This window comes from Nyctereutes procyonoides, unplaced genomic scaffold (genome assembly GCF_905146905.1).
Source record: "Nyctereutes procyonoides isolate TBG_1078 unplaced genomic scaffold, NYPRO_anot_genome, whole genome shotgun sequence".
NCBI lineage: Eukaryota > Metazoa > Chordata > Mammalia > Carnivora > Canidae > Nyctereutes > Nyctereutes procyonoides.
In genome coordinates, this window is record NW_026575139.1 from 11,485,022 (window position 1) to 11,506,016 (window position 20,995).

Consider the following 20,995-nt stretch of genomic DNA (forward strand, 5'->3'; position numbering starts at 1 on the left):
AGATTGACTTTTTATTTTTAATTTTTAATTCTTTTTTTTTTTTTTTAATTTATTATAGTCACACACACACAGAGAGAGGCAGAGACACAGGCAGAGGGAAAAGCAGGCTCCACGCACCGGGAGCCTGACGTGGGATTCGATCCCAGGTCTCCAGGATCATGCCCTGCGCCAAAGGCAGGCGCCAAACCGCTGTGCCACCCAGGGATCCCTAGATTGGCTTTTTAAAAATTACCTTTTTTGGGGGGAAATAAAGCTTACAGAAAGTTGCAAAATAGGACAGCCCGGGTGGTTCAGCAGTTTAGGGCCTCCCTTCTGCCCAGGGCCTGATCCTGGAGACCCGGGATCAAGTCCCACATCGGGCTCCCTGCAGGGAGCCTCCTTCTCCCTCTGCCTGGGTCTCTGCCTCTCTCTCTCTCTTTCTATGTCTCTCATGAATAAATAAATAAAATCTTAAAAAAAAAAAGTTGCAAAATAAAAATAGTACTGAGAACGGTAAAGAGTACTGTATACTCTTTACCCAAGTGCACTTATTGTTAACATCTTACCCCTTGGGCCCCTCCTATCACCACCTCTTCCTCTCGCTGCTCTGAACCTAAAACATAGCACACTTACCAACTTCATAAACTTAAATTGATAGTATATCTTTATCTAATTTACTGTTTATTTTCCAGTGTTGTCACTTGATCCGATAGTGTCCTTAGTAACATTGTTCCTCATTTAATACAGGAATTAGTCTTTGATGCCACGTCTCCTTAGCATCCTTTAATCTGGAACATTTTTGTAGACTTTTTTGCCTTTTTATAACATTGTTATTTTTGAGGAAATAGCCTAACCATTATTATTATTATTATTATTATTATTATTATTATTATTATTTATTTATTTATTTATTTTGAGAATAGTCCTTATTTGGTGTTTGCCTGGTGTTTCTCTGTAATTAGGTCAAAGTTAAGCATCCTGAGCCAGAATGCCATTTAGGTGATCTGTCCCTCTCTGATGCCACTTCTGGAGGCACACAATGTCCATGTCTCTCTCATCGATGATAGTAATTTTTATCATTGGTCAAGATGTTGTTCAAGTTCTCCATTGTATTCTGTTTATCTCTTCTTCCTCCGCAACAAACAAGCAGTCTGTGGAGACACATTGAAGATGTTGCACATACTTTGCTTCTCATCAAAATTTCCCCCTAGATTTGGTGACTATGATTCTTGTCTGACCCAGCTTTTGCCATTATAGTTGTAAAGTAATGGTTTTTCTAATCCCAGAGCTGCTTCCTTATTTTTCCCCCTAAAAGATTTATTTATTTACTTGAGTGAGAAAGAAAGAGAGCACACGAGTGGGAGGGGCAGAGGAAGGGGGAGAGAGAATCTCAAGCTGACTCCCCACTGAGCATGAAGCCCGACATGGCTTCACAAGATCCTGAAATCATGACCTGAGCCAAAAACCAAGAGTTGGATGCTGGCTGCGCCATACAAGCACCCTGCCTGGTGCTTCTTCCAGGGAGCCCTTGGCTATAGGCAAGAAACCTCCCCTTCTTGATCACTCTATTTATTATCAGCATGGACCCATGAGCTGTATGCTTTTAGTAATTTACATTCTATTAGTTATAGTTATTTTAGTTTTCACTTTGTCACAGACTTGGCCACTGAGTGCTTCCTCAAGCTGGCTCCTGGGTTTCTGACCAGTGTGGCTTTTTCTTTCTTTTTAAAAATCTTTTGGGATCCCTGGGTGGTGCAGCGGTTTGGCGCCTGCCTTTGGCCCAGGGTGCGATCCTGGAGACCCGGGATCGAATCCCATGTCGGGCTCCCGGTGCATGGAGCCTGCTTCTCCCTCTGCCTGTGTCTCTGCCTCTCTCTCTCTCTCTCTCTCTCTCTCTCTCTCTCTCTCTCTCTGTGTGTGTGTGTGACTATCATAAATAAATTTAAAAAAAAATAAAAAAAAAATAAAAACCTTTTATTTTTAAAGTCTTATTTATTTGAGTAATCTCTATTCCCCCCGTGGGGCTTGAACTCATGACCTGGAGATTAAGAGTCACATGCTTTTCTGATTGAGCCAGCCAGGCGGCCCTAAAAATCTTTATTTATAAATGTTAGATTTGCAAAGGAGTTTACTGGATTGCTTTTTTGTATTCAAGGTCTGGAATCACTTATGAACAATGACTCTTAGAATACGATTATTAGCAAGAGAATGCGTTTTTGACAAACTTCCTAACTTGATGCGCTTTCTCCAGGTTATTCATTTCTTATAAAATCTTTGTGCTTTCAGACTATTCAAATATTATTTATGTAATGTTCAGTTAGTTGTAACTTCTTGATGATGCCTTCCTTGCATTTTTTTCTGTGGGTTTCTATGTGATTTTCTAATCTAAAAGATTCCTGCCTTCTGGCAGAAGGGTTTCCCACATTTTTTGAGTTGATAGGGTTTCTCTCCATAACAGTCACCTGACAGTGAGTGATTCTGTCTGGGTGAAGGTATTCCCCACACATTATACACCCAGCACTGCTTCATTTTTTGACTTTTCTGATATAGCAAGTGTGACCGCTGCTAGAGGCACTCTCAGATCATTCATTATTTTCATAGATCTCCCTAATGTGTGTTCTCTGATTCTGAATTAAGGATTTGCCTTCACACAGAAGGTTTTCTTTCAGCCAGTTCTTTGATGTCCAAAGAGGTGTTCTTCTGGAAGAAAGGTTACCCATGTTCTTTATAGGTATAGTGAATTCTCTGATGTAGACCCAAGATTGACTCTGAGAGAACTTCTACATTCAATATCATAAGACACCCCCCCCCGCCCGCCCCGCACTGTGTATTATCTCATGCTTAATAAGACTTCATGAAAAGATTTCCCTGCCTGTGTTATATTCATGTGATTTCTCTCCTGTATGGGTAATTTGAAGGGTAAATTCTGGCAGAAGGTTTTCTACCTTTATTACCTTCTAAAGGTTTCTCTTATGTGTGCATGCTCTGATATAAAGAGAACTGATGTCTGGCAAAAGGCTGCTCCATGTATGCCATTGTTAGTCTCCTCCCATTAATGATGAATGAATGAATGAATGAAAGAAAGATATATGTATATATATTTCTGATGTTTGAGAGACTCGCTTTGACTTTTAGCTAAAGATATGTTTGTGAAAATTACATAATTTCCTTTGTGAATTATCTATTTCTTGAGCTTCGACTTCACATAGAAATATTTCTCATGAGACACCTGGGTGGCTCAGTCAGTTAAGTGTCTGCCTTCAGCTCAGGTCATGATCCCCGGGTCCTGGGTTTGATCCCCACTTCATGCTCCCTGCACAGCGGAGAGTTGGCTTCTCCTTCTGCTTGTGCATTCTGTCTCTGTCTCTCACATGCTCTCTCTCAAATACAAAAAATCTTTGAAAAAAAAATTAAAAATATTTCTTACATTCGTGGGAGTCACAGAGCTTCCTTTTGATACTAGTATCATGTCCATTAGAGCTTTTTGTTTTAGATAAGAGTTTCTGGACATTCACTGCATTTAGATAGTCTTGCCCATGCCAGAGTCCTTTCATATATAATGAAGACTACCTTATTAGGGAACATTTTCTCAAACTCCTTATGGTCTAAGAATTGGCTTCACAACTGGAATTTTTTGATAGTAAAAATAGTCTTTCCTATGAGGCCTTTCTCACTTTGAGGATACACTTCTGGACCTGCTCCTGTATGCATTTTTCTGCGTTTAATATCAAGGATATTATGTCTATTCTCACATCCGTTTCTCAGTCAAATCGTGAAGATGCTTCTTTTCACAGCATCTTTTCCTAATAATTAATTTTAAGGTATATTTCAAAAGGTTACAAAGTAACTTAGTCCTCTGAGAAATTCAGGGGAAGATAAGGGGAGGAAAGAGACCACAGTGTAGGTACTTAGAGCCTTGCTCCAAAATTAGTGTGAAAGATCTCTCAGTCTACAGGTTTCCAGTCTTCTCCCTCCCTCTTTTTTTTTTTTTCTCTTTTCTTTCTTCTTTTTTCTTTCCTCCTTCCTCTTCTGGTCTCCATATCATTGGCAGGTTAGCCTTCCCAGATTATCACTTCCTTTAAGGTTAGACTTTAAAGTCACAGTACTACCTTTCCAACTAGCTTTAATTTGTTTTCCTTTGAAAGGAAGACTCAAGACCACAAATACCCAGAAGAAAAAGTCAAAAAGTCATCCTAGCAGGAAATCACTACCAAACTCTTGATTGCTGCTACCGTAATTTTTTTCTATTAGAACTCTTCACTCCTGAACTAATTTCAGACCATCAGCTCCTTCTTTTCACCCTTTCCATACATGAGTCACCTTTTACAAGTTAATTTTCTTGCAGGGAGAGGTTTTATACACGGTTTAAATGTTTTGTCAAATATCTTATTTCTCTCCTTAATGTTTTGATCTTGAAGAACTGAAATGTTGGCCATGGCTTTCTGGAATCTATTTATCCAGGCAATACTATTTTTCCAAAGTTCTCCTTGGTAGCCTTGACTTGGGAGTTCTCTAGCTAGATGTGGCTCTTCGTACGTCCAGACAAGTCATACCAGCTCTCTAGCATGCCACCCTAAAAGATTCTCTGTGTAGGCCATTTGCTGCCCAGCTTCCTAGTGAGGTCCATTCTCATATCCTGGATTGATCCTGACTTGGCAGAGTCTTGACCAAGCACATACTTCACACAGTACCTAAACCTGGGTGCCCAGGTCCTACTTCCCAGGAGCTCTGGTCTCTCTCAAAGGCAGGTTGTTTCTGTAGATTTTCCTTGTAAAAAATAAGAGTGAAAGTTAAGTCAAAGCCATTGGAAGCAAGAGTAGAAGGTCTCCAGGAAAGGCATATTGGGAGAGTATGAGGGCAGCCAGAAGAAGTAGCAAGAAGGCATTTTAAATTATATATGTGTATATATTTTATATATATATATATTTTATTGAAGTTCAATTTGCCAACATATAGTATAACTCCCAGTGCTCATCCCGTCAAGTGCCTTCCTCAGTGCCGGTCACCCAGTCACCCCATCCCTCACCCATCTCCCCTTCCACTTCCCCTTGTTAGTTTCCCAGAGTTAGGAGTCTCTCATGTTTTGTCGCCGTCTCTAATTTTTCCCCGCTCATTTTCCCTCTCCCCTATAATCCCTTTCACTATTTCTTATATTCCCCATATGTGTGAAACCATGTAATAATTGTCAAGAAGGCATTTTTAATGCCTGTAATCTAACAAGCAAGTATCAGCAAAAACTGTTTGGGTACCAGGAGCAAGGAATTATATTAATGGAAGATAAAAAAAAAAATCAAGCCTCTTGTTTAAGAAGCAGCAGATCACTGTTGGGGTGGTTCTAACATATACTATTGCTACTCTGTTGAGAGGGTTGTATTTCCTTATAGCCGTTGTTCTCTGTGATGCAGTTCCTACCTTCTCGAAGTATAGAGAACAAAAGGAGGTTGCAACTAGAAGAGACCTAGAAAACTTATTTGTTCCCTTCTTTAAATGAGGAAATTAGGCTCTAGAAAGGAATAATAAAATATCTCAACCCTGGCATTTGATGGTTCTTTATTTGTTTACAAAATAAATCTACATGTGTTAAAATATTATAATAATTTCAGCTGTGACTTTCTGAAAGCTTTCCATGTGCAGACTCCATGATGAGCACTATGCATAAATTGTTAAAGTTAATATGACTCTGTGCTATCAAAATTATCCTCATTTTATAAGTTAAAAACATTCTGAAACTCAGGTCAAGTTAGGCTGGCATAGCTAGCTAAATAGACCACAGTGGTCTGCTCTCCAAACTTCTCAACCATTTGATAAACCTTCCCTTGATTTTTAAAATTTTTTTAAAGATTTTATTTATTTGACAGCACAAGCAGGGGGAGGGGCAGAGGGAGAAGCAGGCTCCCTGCTGAATAGGGAGACCTATGTGGGGTTGATTCCAGGACCCTGGGATCATGACTTGAGCTGAAGGCAGATGCTTAACTGACTGAGCCAATCAGGCGCCCCTTCTTCCCTTGATTTTAATAGTGCCAAGGGTCACTGTGACAGAGCTGAGGCCAGTGTTCACTCCCCCAGGAACTTCATCAATGAGTTGAAATCAGGAGTGGATCAGGACACGGAAGGTTCTCCACCATTGCTAGAGGTTGATGTCAGATCTGGTTCTGAGCTACCTAAACTCCAAAACAAATAGGGATTGACAATCCAGTGATCAGTGTCCATGCAATAGAAACGTCTTCTCTAGAGAGACAGTTTTCCCTGATACAGGATATTTCTTTCACGATGTCACATGGAGGAGAGACTGATGAGTGTACATTGATGTTCACAAACTATTCAGTAAAATGCCCTAGTGAATTTTGTAAGGCTCTTCCTTAAAGTTTCTTCATTGCAGGCCAGTGGTTTAATGCCAAACATGTCTCAGCAGTCCCATGAAGGGCAACATGTGATAGCCAATGATTTGACTTCATCGTGTGATAAACTGTTGAGCATTTTATTTATTTATTTTGTTGTTGAGCATTTTATACAAATAACAACAAATAAGATTTATGGGACTTTTGCTTAGTATGTCAAGTACCACGAATAAGAAATATGGCATGAGTATTACCCCACTGAATCCTCCATGGCTGTTGGGGTGTTTTCATCCTGGATCCAAATAAAATATGCATAGGGGAAAAAAACAAAGTACTTCTAAATTTTCTTTTCACTAGGTAATTAGATTAAGCTTTTTTTTTTTTCCTTCCTGTTTTTGTATTACCCTTTGAAAACAAGGAACATATTTCACTTGCATACTTAGAGCAGAAAAAGCTTTCCAGGAATTTACTTTTAACCTTCAACTTAAACAATAGAAAAATCAAAGAGATTGACTCATCATAATGGTGATTATGAACTGTTTGACTCCAATATGAGTTCAATTGGAAAATAATTTGTGGTAGAGCTTAATGGCCAATTGGCTTGTATACTTATTTATTACTGTCTCATCTGAGTTGTCTTGAGCCCAATAGTTGATATATATTGTTTTCCTAATTTTAAATCTAAATGTCCATTTTCTAGTGTTTTAAGTTTTACTATAAACACTCTTTTTTTGTTGTTGCATATGTTTTCTTGCTTGGGGCTCCTACAGAAGGAACTAGGGTCAATACAGCAGGTTTAGTAAGGTTTCACTTGTTTGACTTTAGCTCTTTTCTGTGATCAGGAAATGTACACACATAATGCTTACCTTATCTAGAAATCATCATCATAGGACCATTCTGCAGTATTGTTCACCTATAGATGTTCACCTGTAAATTAATTTATTTCATTATGCATTTAGAGGATGCTGAGTAAGAGTCATTGTAGGGTAGGAATGAATTAGGAGACTCAGATACTGACCCAAGATAAGGAGGATAAAAGGGTATTATCACTTCATTCATGGCCAATGTCAAATAATTACTGTGGACAAGCAAACTTCTAAGAGATAAGAGGAGGAAGACGGGAGGTGCGGGCTGGCGCTGGATGGGGCAGGATGGCTGGGATTTGCAAAGGTGGAAACTCAAAGCAGAAGACTTAGTGAAATGAATGAATGCAGATGCCATCTGTGCACTTGGCCCTTGCTCCTGGTGTTCACTGTGCTTTGCCCTTGCCAGTGTGGAAGCAGAACTCAGCATGAATTACCTACCCGGCATGCTCCATGTTCACATAAACGTCAAATGTCCTGTCAAATGCTGAGGTATTTGCTACCAGTACAGAGAAGGGCTTTATCTCTCACCCTATCTCCCACCCTCAGAGGCTGAGACCTCTCCCAGATTTCTGCTTCCAAGACCCCCTCTTCCCTGCCAGGCACCCCAGAATTGCATATCCAAAACTATCCGGTGTCATACTGTTAGTAATGAGTCCTACCATAAATGAGACCACCCCCTTAGAATACTTTTACCTCTTGCACCAGCATGGAGCATAGTGCTTAACTATAAAGGAGTTGTGTTCGGCAGAGTGAGCTACCCTGATGGAAGGCGTGTCAAGAAGGGGGAATTGAAGACCTCTATGCCTAGGAGGAATAGTGAAGCTTTAAATTCCAGAAGAAGATATCTTCTGTTCCAGAAGAACATTTATTGTCCTTTTTTCATAGGACTTTGCACTATGAAAGGGAGGAGGAACCTTGGAAGGTTTATGAGCAGGAGATGTACATAATAAAAAAAGTAATGATTCCTGTCCATGTTTGATAGAAGTATGGTTTTATTGGTTCAGATTTCTCTATTCTCTTATAACCTGTTTTTACTCTTCCTTTTCATTTTCCTCCCAATGATATAGTAAAACTTGATTTCTTCCATTAAGGTAGATTCTTTTCTCTTTATTCCCCTACTCTCATTCAGGAAGCCCGAAGAAAATGTTAGTCCTCTGAATTTACTTAACCATCCTACTGTGGCAGCTCACCATTGTTTTTGTTTGTTTCAAGTTTTTATGTAAATTCTAGTTAGTTAACATACAGTGCAATGTTAGTTTCAAGAGTGGTGTTTAGTGATTCATCACTGACACAGAACAAGTGCCCTCCTTAATCCCCATCACCTATCTAGCCCATCCTCCCAGCCTACCTCTCTCCATCAGCCTTCAGTTTGTTCTCTCTGTATAATTAAGGGTCTGTTGGATGATTTGTCTCTCTGCCCCGCCCCCCTGCCCGAGAAACAAAACAGATAGGAGCTCCTGGGTGGCTCAGTAGGTTAAGTATCCTACCCTTGATTTTGGCTCAGGTCGTGATCTCAGGATTGAGGGATTAAGCCCTACTCAATCAAGTGGGGCTCCTTGCTCAACAGGGATCCTGCTTAAGATCCTCGCCCTCTCCATCAGCCATCCCCCCAACCTCCTCCGGGCACTTGTGCTCTCTCTCTAAAAAAAAAAAAGAAAGAAAACAAATGAACATAGGGGACATCTCACCACATTTTGCCTTCTGTTCTTATAGTCTTTTTATGGGAACATATTTTGTCCCTTTTTTCCCCTCATGGCCTCTAGAAGTCATAATCTGAATTTTATTCCTCCAACTAGAGAAGGCTTGCATTATCTTTTAAAAAGCCACTTAATCCTTTTAAAACCTCCTTTTTAGGCATTTTCAAGCTCTGGAAAAATTAATATATAGCACAATGAATGTGAACCCTCCCTTTCCTCCCAATCGAGGACTAGACTTACAGTCTAAATAACTTGGCATTTTTATTGTTTTCTCTTTCACTCTCCCTAGGTTTATTGCAGTTTCTAATTTAAGCTCACTGTGATAGCCAGAAACTAGATGACTTCATTTTCAGGAGGATTTCTCTGTGTGCACTGGCCCTGAAGCTTAGGGTCAGTGGTTTTGTGAACTACAAAAAAATACATAATGAAACTTTCAAGCAAAAAAATGTATATGGTTTTATTGGACATTTTGAATATATCTATCCCTGTGGTAAAAGATGATTATTCTCCTAGGAAACTACTTAAAAATCAAAAAATGGAAAAGATAACATTCCTAGTCTTTCTCTATACACAGCATATCTATATCACATACATTAAATGGTTTGTAAAATGTAAAATCTATGTATTTGTTATAGAATGTGGAAAGGGTCCATCTTGCTAAAAGTCGTTTATAAGATGGAAGTGTTTACCAGAGGTATACAAAATGCATAGACCTGCAGAGTCTAGAAGGATTTGTAAAGATTACTGCTCCCAGTGGTCTTGAAGGCATGGTCCCCAATCCTGGGTCCTGTGGGGGCACTTCCAGGGGCACTGCCAAATGGGGAATTGGGGGGGAAGCCACCTTGCTCCATACAAAATAGCTCTGCTTTCATTTCCTCTATATATTAGGCTTTCTCGTTTTATGAAGAACCACCTTTCCTACAGCTTAAAAAAAAAAGTCTGCAAATTACTGATAGAGTCCAACTACCCAGGTGATATCCAAACACCTGGATAGATAGATAGATAGATTCTAGATAGATTAATAATAGACTCAGATAAACACATAGGTCTGTGTAGTTCTTGGTGGTGTTACAATCCCAATGTGCGACTATAATAAAGTGTATTTAGGAAACTGTTATTATGGAACAATGTACACAGGAGACCCAACACTGTATTTGAAATTAAAATTTTCTGAACATATTCTTTCACTCCAGGGGTAGACACAGGTAAATGCATTTGTTATTGAGTATGAAATCTGATGGCAATAGAATTACTGAAAGTCTTTGTGAAGAGGTAATTTTAGGTTTGAATATTGTGACAGCAGGTGGAGCTAGTAGTAGAAACTGTATTTCTAGGCCACTTATAGAGCAACAAGATGTATAAACCTTACATTAATATTTTTGCATTTCAGAGCTTTAGGAATAGCAAACTATTATGCATTGGCTTTGGAAAGTAGTTGTACTACTACAGCGTGAGAGCCAACCTGAATGAAACTTTACCCTTTTTAGAAAAGGGGTTTGCACTTAGGTATGTGTTGCCATGGAAGATTAAGACAAGTTAAAGGGCAGGGGAGTGGAGGGAACAGTGGGGATGAGTTTACATGGCTTAATATTACTTAATGACTCTTAAAATATGGACTTTAAAAAATCAGTTATATGATCCTGTGGGAAAATAGTGTAAAAGAACTTGATTACATATATGGAATTAATTGTGTTATAAGATTGTTGTCTTTTTTAAGTGGTAGTAAAAATTCTGTTGAAATCCACATTTCCTCCTAGGAAAAACTAAAGAACATTTATTTGCCTTTTATCCCACAAGATTATGAAATAAAGACCTACTTTATAACTCCAAATACCAATAGGTTTTCTAAATATGTAATTTAGAAGATATTACTAATGTCCTTTGTCTGTGTGTATGAATCACGCATTGAACCATGGATTTATCCTGGTTTTTTTTCTTATCATTTCCCTAAATCAGATGGAATGATTAAGTAAAGGACAAATATTATGCATGTATAGCTTTTTCTCTGAATTTTGTTTTCTACTGTATCATATGGATTGAGAAATAGGGGTTTCTAAAATAATGGTTTATTTTGCTGGCTAGGTGAAGAGAAAGTAACCTCCTTTTGGCATATTAGTTTTACAGAGTTATGAGATCATTTAAAACACATTTTTGTGCTTTTTGCTGAAAACTGGAAATAACATCGTCCTATTTACTTATTCAACAAACATGTAATGCATACCTACTATGTGCCAGGCATGCTAAACACTGGGGATAAAATTTTAAACCACATACAGAGCTTCCCTTCAGAGGTTCTCAGGTAGACATATGATCAAATCATTACTATTGGACCTAATAGATGAAAAAATATCTGTTATGAACAGAGGTCATAAAAAAGGGACTCAACTGGGAGAAACCAGGGAAGACTTCAAAGAAGAGGTATGCACTACTTGCATATGGATGGGGATGTAAATTTTCAGTAGGAGAGAAAGGAGAAGCCCTTCCAGGCAACGTGCCCAAAGGTATAAAAGGGTCTGTTGCCTGGGGGAAGCCTCAGGAAGTTTGCTAGAGAGGCCAGAAAGGTAGACTGGAGGAGATTGTGAAGGGTCTCCTAGGGCACCCTGAGATCAGTAAATATATTATTCAGAAATTTCAGCTAATCTAGATGCTATCTAATTGATGAGATTTTGGCGTGCATGAAGGTAAAGTTAACGGATTTGATCCTGTGGGAACGTGGCATGACTAGACTTCAGTTTTATCCTCAGCAAGTGGTCTGAGTATGTTCTCCGTTCTCAGAGGTCACCAGATGAGAACAGAGCTGCATCCCTACAGATCTTCAGCTGTGATGGGAGGAAGGCTGCATATACTAGTTCCATACAACACACATTTACTGAGTACATGCCAGGCGCCCTGGGAGGTGCTGGGAGGTGTGCCCTGTTGCTTAGGGATATGCAGTTGCTGCCTTGACTTTTGCTCATGGTCTGTCTCCAAAGCATCAGACAGTTGATTTGTTCACATTACACCTCTCCCCTTTGTCTTTCTCATCTCAAAATGACTCCTCAAGCCAGGACCTAGGAGTTACTCTTGGCATCTCCTTTCTGACCCACCACATCTCACCCCTCATCTATTTCAAGCAATGTCTAGAAACCTTCCACTCCTCTCTGTTCCTGCTGCTGGCAGTCTAGCAACCTTATTTCTGGCCAGCAGGATCCTGACTGGTCTCACCTTTCATTTTGCTTTCTCCCTAGTCCTTTTTTGAGAAAATGGCCAGAAAGATCTTTAAAAAATTTAAATCATGCTGTGTCACTTCCCAATTCTCATTTTTTCATTGGCTGCCTGTTGCACCTCAAATAAAATCCAAATTATTTCCTGTGGCCCACAAGGGCCAGTGCATTCTGGCCCTGACTGCCTTGCCAACCCTGTCCTCTTATATCACTTTCCAGTCACAGTGGCCAGTTTTGTTCTCTCCCTTCCCACCAAATGGCCTTGGCATATGCTGTTTCCACTTCCTGGAATGTTCTTCCTCCTTGCTTTTAGCCACTTGGTACCTTCTTATCATAGATCTTATCTTAAATATTCTCTCCACTTGGAGAGTACTCCATCAGTATCTACTCTGCAGGAGAATTCCTGTCATCCTTTTAGAACTTCCTATTTTCTCTCTTCATTCATATGCCATGATTTATAAGTATGTGTACTTGTGCAGTTGAACCTGTATAATCACTGTCTCCCCTCCACTAGACCAGTAACTCCGTTGGAACTGGAATCATGCATGTTCTCTTTTCTATTTCCAGAGCTCAACACTGTGGCACCTAGTGGGTCCTAAACATAGATTGACTTTTTAAGTTTCTAAACCTTTAGCTACAAATAAGAAAAATGTGGGAAATAAAACTATATTTTTAGTAAAGTGTAATTGACAGAACATATTAGTTTAAGGTGTTTAACATAATGATTCAATATGTTTATGTATTGTGAAATGGTGACCCAATAAGTTGTTACCATCTGTGATCATACAGATTAACAAAATTCTTTTTTCTCTTGATGAGAACTTTCAAGATCTATTCTCCTAGTAACCTTAAAATATGCAATACAATATTATTGCCTATAGCCACCATGCTGTGTGTTACATTCCCATGACCTATTTGTTTTATAACTGGAAGTTTGTACCTCTTGATCCCCTTTACCCATTTCACCCAGTCCCCTCCTCCTCCCCTCTGGTAATTACTAATCTGTTCTCTGTATCTCTTAAGCTTTGTTTTGTTTATTAATTTGTTTTGTTTTTTAGATTCCACATGTAAGTGGAATCATACCTTGTCTAATTTCACTGAACATAATACCCTCCATGTCCATCCATATTGTAGAGAATGGCAAGATCTCATTCTTTTTTTTCTTAATAGCTGAATAGTATTCCACTGTGTGTATGTGTGTGTGTGTGTATGTATCACACATTCTTTATCCATTTACCCACCAGTGGACACTTGGGTTGCTGCTATGTCTTGGCTAGTATAAATAATGCTGCAGTGAATATGAGGGTACAGATACCTTTTCAATTAGTGTTTTTGTTTTCTTTGGGTAAATACCCAGAAGGGAAATTGCTGAATCATATGGTAGTTCTGTTAATTCTTTGAGGAACTGCCATACTGTTTTTCATAGTGGCTGCACCAATTTACATTCCTACCAACATTGGACAGAGGTTCCCTTAAGAAAACTATTTTCTATGTTATTTTTTTTAAACCATTGGAGCTATTTTGGGAAACGTATACAGCTCAGTATTACCTCACCAAAAGTGCAGGTTCTTAAAAATTAGCACATAGTTATTGTATGATTTGGGGCTATTTTTAAAATAGTGATACATTTTGTAATGGGAATTCTGAATTACTAAAACGAACTGTTCTTTTTATATATTTAGGGCTCAGTTCACTAAAATGTTTAAATTCTTGGCTCTACTCTTTAAACCTACTACAAAGATCCACATTAGAATTCATTTTAATAGACATTGTAAGCACAGTATCCAACCTCATATGATCATGCTGGGCTCTTTTATTCTGAGAATCACAGGAAGCAGAGCCTGAGGCTGCAGAGTAATGGTGGAGTATACCCAAGGCTGGGGACGATGCCAGCTCTATTGTTTATGGAATATTCTCTCCACCTTTATCTCTGGTATGCAATTGGTATTGACTTTTGAGAAACTACTTCTTCACCCCGATCTCCCAGTTGCAAAAAAAAAAAAAACAAAAAAAAAAAACCAAAAAAACAAAAAACCCTGCCATAATGACATCTGGCTAGGAAAAAAGGGATCAAAGAACTATAAGGAAAGAAAAATTAGGACACCTTGTTTAATAAGTAGTTTCTGACCTGTTATGCCTTTTGGAGTCTAGAGTATTACACTTTTTTGAGGTCACCATTCCTTTATCCCCTGGAAAAGCTCAGTGAACTCCAACAATGCCTATCATTTTTTGCCAATGATTGCTGGGGTTGGGCCTATTTAGCATTTAGCAAAATGTTTTTTCAGCTTTATAGATCTTTAGGAATATGCACTGTTCATCAAAACTAAGATAAAATTTGTTCATGATATGTATCACTTTTCATTTATTTTTTTTCTTAAAGAGGAAGATGGTCATTTTTGCTAATTATTTTTTCTGACTTTTAGGTATATTGCTTGAGGAGTTTTTAAGTATTGTAAGAAAAAAGAAAGAAGTCCAACTCCATCGGAATGAAATAAGACACATCTTTACAGCTTTTGACAGGCACTGTAAGTATCTTTAAACTGTTTTGCTATTAAAAAATTGCTATTAAGAAAAGTTGCTATGTACTCTCAGTAAATAAAATAATATGCTTGGAAGATTATTTTACTATATCCATTAGCTATTACCTAGACGTTGGTGTGAATTTTTTTCCCTATCACAATCTTAAATTCTTGACCTTTGCCATGGATAAAATAATATTTACAGTTATGTAATTGTACTTAGGATTTGTCTCCATTGTAATGGGAATAGCCAAAGGACTGGCCATGTGGGAATATAGGTCATGAGCCACCTACAAAGGTGTGGGGAACCATATGGGCTTTTCCTTTGACTCCTACTCTGACCCCACATGATTGGAAAGGTTTTTTTTCTCACACTGGATATAGCTAAGAGAAGTGGTTTTGAACCGCCTATGCCCCACAGATCACATACAGGTTGGGAAGACTTGTGGAGTCCAGGGTCAGCATCTTTGCAATTCTAACACCAAACAAGAAAAACAGTATTTTTGAAGAGTAAATTGTTTCAACAATTTGCATAGACTTGAAGCCTAAATGCCATTATGGCAGTGTATGTCTGCATTCCATTCCTTGTCACTCAGAGAATCAACTAATAACCTATGGGATCATCTGGAATTGCACAGAAGGAGAGTGTTAGTAGATTCTTAAATTCTTCCAATGAAACAATCTCAGATTACCTTATATTTACTGCTCTTCTTAGAGTAATAAGGTTTCAGAGAAATAAGACTGAGATAACCGTTCACAGGGTTTATAGAAGCAAGTGAATGTTTTATATTTTGATTTCAAATAGATCGTGGGTATTTAACTTTGGAAGATTTCAAGAAAGCATTTAGGCTGGTAGCTCCCAAGTTATCAGAAAGGACTGTTCTGGACGTATTCAGGTAAGGCACAAAAATCTTTATGTATACCCACCCCTTGACTTACCATTTGCTTTTATAAGTTTTCAGTCTTAGAAAGAATACTTATTTATGTAGATTTTTTTCCTGTCTGTGCCCTTGATAGTGGAGTGCTTGTACACCAGGGAGATGTGTGTAGACATTTGCTGATAAGAATGGGAGAGGAACAAAGGAAAAGTAGAATTTGTGTGTGTGTGTGTGTGTGTGTGTGTGTGTGTGTGTATCAGGAAATAAAAAGAAACTTTATTCATGTTTAACATGGATGATGTTACACATGAGTCTTGAGTTGTCTGAAGAGTGGAGGTTGCTTGATGGTGGCCCCCTCATTCATTTGCTTTCAAAGTTGTTGATAAATGCTGCAGTTCATGTATCCCTGATAGAGTAGACATAGTGGTTATATTATTTCCTTATTTAGACAAATCCTAACAATATGGGCAAGTGGCTTAAATGCAATTTCTGTTAAGCTGCAGAGTAAAGGCCATAGGGACATCATAAGCACGTGATGTGACAAGATGGCAGAGCTGAGTCTTCTCTGAGCCTTTGCATGAGCTTTTCATCATCTGTTCCCAGGTGTATCTATTAGTGATCCCTCCTACATCAAGAGCCAGAAAACCCAAAATCTCACAAAACTCAAAAAAGACAGTAGTATATTTCTCCTACATAAACACAGGCAGTCCAGGGCTGACTTGATGGCAACAAATTCATAAAAGACCCAGATTCCTTTCCTCTTACTGTGCTGGCTGCCTCAACACCAGGCGTTTCCCTCTTGCTGCAAGGTGGCTGCTTAGATTTTGGCCATCACATCTGGATTCTAGCTAGGTCAGAGGAAAGGAAGCAGAAGCAGAAGATACTCCTTTCCTCTTAAGGCTATCCATTGTTTCTACTTATACCCTAGTGACCTAAACTTAGTTTTAATGCCATGGGTAGCTGCAAGGGAGAAGAGACTGGAAAAACGTTGTCTTCGCTCTGTGTAGTCATGTGCCCTTTGAGTTGCTGTTAGGAAGAAAAGAGTGGATAGTAGTAACAGATGGCAGATATTCCCATTTGGGGTAAAAATAATTTCATGAAATCTGATCAGAAGTCAGCGCTGCTCAATAGAAATGATCAAGTTATTTGAAATAAGGACTGCTCTCACTGTCATTAATGGTGACCTTTATGATGTTCTTTTACTGTAATATTCACAAGCAAGTTGTTGAGCAAGCTATTGAAGGAGACCACATGAGTTAAAGCCAGATGTAGACAGAATGCCATAGAACAGTATTACTTAGTTGATTCTAGAACAGCAAAACCTTTGAAATATAGTAGCATCTTTGTATGCACTTTGTGATGAGATGAGTAATGAGCATCAATGTATTTCTACCTCATGGAAGGAAAGAACAGAAAATTGTTACTGCATATTTCTTTTACAAAAAGGCAAGTGCCCATAATTGCTGACCTTTACATGTTAAACAGTTTTAGTAGGTACAACCTCATAGCTCAAGTGTATTTTTGAAAAATACACTTAAATACAGCCCTCCTATGTTATGCCTTGTAGTGTACAAACAATATTAATTCAGCATGTGCACAATTCACCTGTAAATAAATATATCAAATGCTCACAAATCTTTTTTTTTTTTTTTTTTTGCTCACAAATCTTATACTTCTTATGGTTATGGATTGAAACAGTCTGGAGATCACAGCCAAACAAGGCACTTTTGTTAATTGAACATGCCCATTTTAAACTCTCATTTTTATTATTTTTAGCACCATAGTCCCCAAATGAGAATAAATGATGCATAACATATTAAATGAAGCTGTGAAACCAAATAAGGAGAGGAAAATAGTTCCTCTAAGTACAGATTGAAGTAGGTCAAAGATGCAGAGATGTCTGTCTTCCACAAAACTCTGTTTCAGTGGTGCCAACAGTTTTCAAGAATAAGGAAAAAAATCAGTTGCTAAGGCTGCTAGTGATACAAAATTGCATAATGTTTCTAAGGTTAGACACTCACTTTTTGCACAGTGGGAGTTGCGTTTGACTTAATTGACCATTGGGAATGGAGTTCATTTCCCAGGTCCACAGTTACCCAGAAGAAAGTTGATAACCAAAGACACTAGAAGAAGACTGCTAGAGTGGGAGAATCCTAGATAGACAGGGTCATCTTTGGTGTAAATGACTGAAGTTTTCATTACCTTCAATTCATTGACTGCCATAGTTTCCTAAGAAACTAATAAAATCAAGCTTGGTTTCTTCAGAAGTAGTTGTCCACACGGCCCTTAATTTTTTTAAGCTGTACCAACTAACCACAACAATAAAACCAACCAACCAAAACAACCAACTCAAAGAGACAGATAGGGGGCATAAGACATCAAAGAATCATTTTGCTTATAAGTTGATGGATCATTCGTTAAATCATTGCAAGAACTAAATGAGATATTTTTAGGTTTGTGAATTGCTGCCTAATTACTCCGGAAATGTTTACATTATTGATTTTATCATGAATAAGAGCCATATGGTTTTAAATATATATATATTGTCAGGGTTTATAACACATCTCTAATGGGTATATATAGTATAACATTTATGATTAGCAATCATAATTTCTTGTTCTAGTTCTATAGTTACGTGGATTCACAGTTCACCTCTAGGCCTTGTGCCATAGTTTCTAAGTTCAACTAAGTGTTGAACTCTGTCCGCTCATAGGGATCATAACTGCATTCCCTGGTGTCTCTCACATTTCAAAATGTTTTGCTGGGCCATTGTCCTTGAGTAAGAATATATAATGGATTGAACATTAACATTTTTTAATCACTTTGCTTTTCTTTGAGAATACTGATTAAGCTTATGTTGAAAGTCCTCTTAAATTGTCTGTTGGCTTCTATTTTGTTGGCTTGTTTTGCTTATCATGTCTTGTCACATATTTTCAGCAGTCTATTCTTTGTCCTGTGTTCAATGTGGATTTTCTTTTTCTCTGTTATGGTTTCCTTTTTCTTTTATACTTCATTCCTTTTTTTTTTTATTAATTTTTTTTATGAGAGAGAGAGAGAGAGAGAGAGAGAGAGAGAGGCAGAGACATAGGCAGAGGGAGAAGCAGGCTCCATGCACCGGGAGCCCGACGTGGGATTCGATCCCGGGTCTCCAGGATCACGCCCTGGGCCAAAGGCAGGTGCTAAACCCCTGTGCCACCCAGGGATCCCTTTATACTTCATTCTTAAGCTACATATGCTGATGTTTAATTTCCTTTTGTTATTTTGCTCTATTATCTTATGGTATCTTCCCTAAGCCTTTATTTACTTACGATTCTTGTTTTATAGAGGTGTTTGCTTTATTAGGGAAAACAATGATTTTGAGATTTTATTTTTAATGAGTGATTGGGTGCTAATAACAGCTTTTTTTCTTTTTTTCTTTTTTTTTTTTAAGATTTTATTTATTTGTTCATGAGAGACACAGAGGCAGAGACATAGGCAGAGAGAGAAGCAGGCTCCTCACAGGGAGCCCGAGGTGGGACTTGATCCCTGAACTGGGATCATGCCCTGAACCAAAGGCAGATACTCAACCTCTCAGCCACCCAGGCATCCCTATAGGTTTCTTTTCATATAAATTAAGGAAAATAAGTTTTCTTCCAAGGAAGGGTTTTGAAGAACAAGTTACTTTCTTAAACCAAGAGACAGAAATTGGTATTAGTTTATCTTAGCTCTAAAGATATTCTAAAATGTTTAATATGTGAATTCAAAATATGAGATTCCTTCCCGTATTTGAAACTTTGTTTTCTACTTAGAACTAGTAATTATAATTTGTGTGCTAAAATAACTGAAGCTATATCAGAGGTGATGTTTCATTATTCAGAAGTTAAGAAATTCTTTCTTTGAAGATCTTTTTTTCCCTATTACAAATGGAAGTTCAAGAGGTTTGAGAACTGAAGAGTACTTGTTTGTATGATATGATGAATGTGAGATGATAAGCTGTTTCTAGCACTAAAAGATTATAAAATATCTTTCCTCTTTAATTCTTATAGAACTCATAGAAAATTTTATAGTTTTTTTTTTTTTAAACATTCTGAAATCTTCAGTGCCTCTAACAGGTAAGGTTAGAACTATTTAATCTGGCCCTCCAACATCTGGTTCCTTTTCACACTCATCTTTCATTAGCCCCAAAGTCCTATGTTTCCCTTGGCGTAATGGTTGTTCCTTTGAACATGTGATGTGTATTTAAATTTCATTCTGTTTCCTCTGCTGGCACTGCCTTTCTCTACTTCCTACCTGCCCAGATTAGACCTGTCTTTCAAGGTCCTGCTCAATAAAATTTTCTTTCTCTTTATATTGAACAATCTTGTCTCTTTTCACTAAATTTTGGTAGTATTTATGGATGTATTTTTTTTCACTTCATAAACACAAATACAGTGTTCAGGATTATCTTCATAAGGTACTACAAGCTCTTTGAGTTTATGAGCTTACTACCTACAACTTCCACTTTTCCCAGCATGGTGCCTCATGCATGGTACTTAGTTAATAAAAATTGTTAGTTTCTTGTCACTTACTCTGTCCAGTGACAGTGAAGTTCTCACAGGTATTTATTTTTTTTCTGGTTTAATTTACTTTAATTTACTTCTTCCAAACTAGGAAAAATGCAGTCAGGAGCTTTAAACTATACGTGGCTTTGCCTTCCATTTTGTCTTTTTTGCATGGGGTTTTCATGAATTAATCTCTAATGGCCTCTCTTTGCTTTATTTTGGGGTCGCTTGCAATTCACATTTTAGCCTCAGCTGTTTGTTATCAAGGAGCTGGCTTCGTGTTCTTTCCTGACTTTGCCCGCCATCAGCACCCTGTGGTATTTCTGGCAGGCCTTTTCTCTGCGTGGGTATATTTACTTCTCCATGCCTAGGAGCTTTCTCCATCTCATTGTAAGCACTGAGATTTGCTCTTTCCCACCACCTGTCAATTGGCAAAAAGCTCTGGGAAGCTTCTGCTTTCCAGCAATGAAATGAAATGTGGATGTGCAGAAGGCCCACTTCCTGACCCGCTGTCTGAGGTTCTGAGTGTGCAGGCAGATTGCCAGATACTAAAGGAATGTGGAAATATTGAGGCACCAAAACTCTCCTTAATCATGACTGGAGACATTTAAAGTTATATCTGATATATATATTTTTTAAGATTTTATTTATTTGAGAGAGAGGGTGAGAGCAAGAGAGAGAAAGCACGAGCAGGGAGGAGGGGTAGAGGGAAAAGGAGAAGCATACTCCCCGCTAAGCAGGGAACCTAATGCAGGACTTGATCTCAGGACCTTGGAATCATGACCTGAGCTGAAGGTGGGTGCTTAACTGACTGAGCCACCCAGGCGTCCCAGTGTATCTGATATTTTTGGTGTAAGAATCTCATTCTTCATATTACTTGGGGAAGGTCAAAAAAACAAGGAACCTCTAACTTTCCTTTTCTGGATATTAAAAATGGGTTGACAATAAGAGCATTATGACTTGTTGGTGAAGATATTTTCAATGTCAGAGTTTTA

At 38.3% G+C, this 20,995-nt stretch overlaps 1 protein-coding gene across 5 annotated transcripts in view; it reads left to right on the forward strand.

Annotated features, from left to right (window-relative positions):
* EFCAB11 (EF-hand calcium binding domain 11) overlaps positions 1-20,995 on the forward strand; it is a 161,348-nt gene that overhangs the window by 6,303 nt on the left and 134,050 nt on the right. For all 5 annotated transcript variants that reach the window (XM_055303585.1, XM_055303586.1, XM_055303584.1 and 2 more), the window contains exons 4-5: positions 14,507-14,608; positions 15,408-15,498. In XM_055303585.1, the coding sequence (XP_055159560.1) occupies positions 14,507-14,608; positions 15,408-15,498 (193 nt within the window). The remainder of the gene's footprint in view (positions 1-14,506; positions 14,609-15,407; positions 15,499-20,995) is intronic.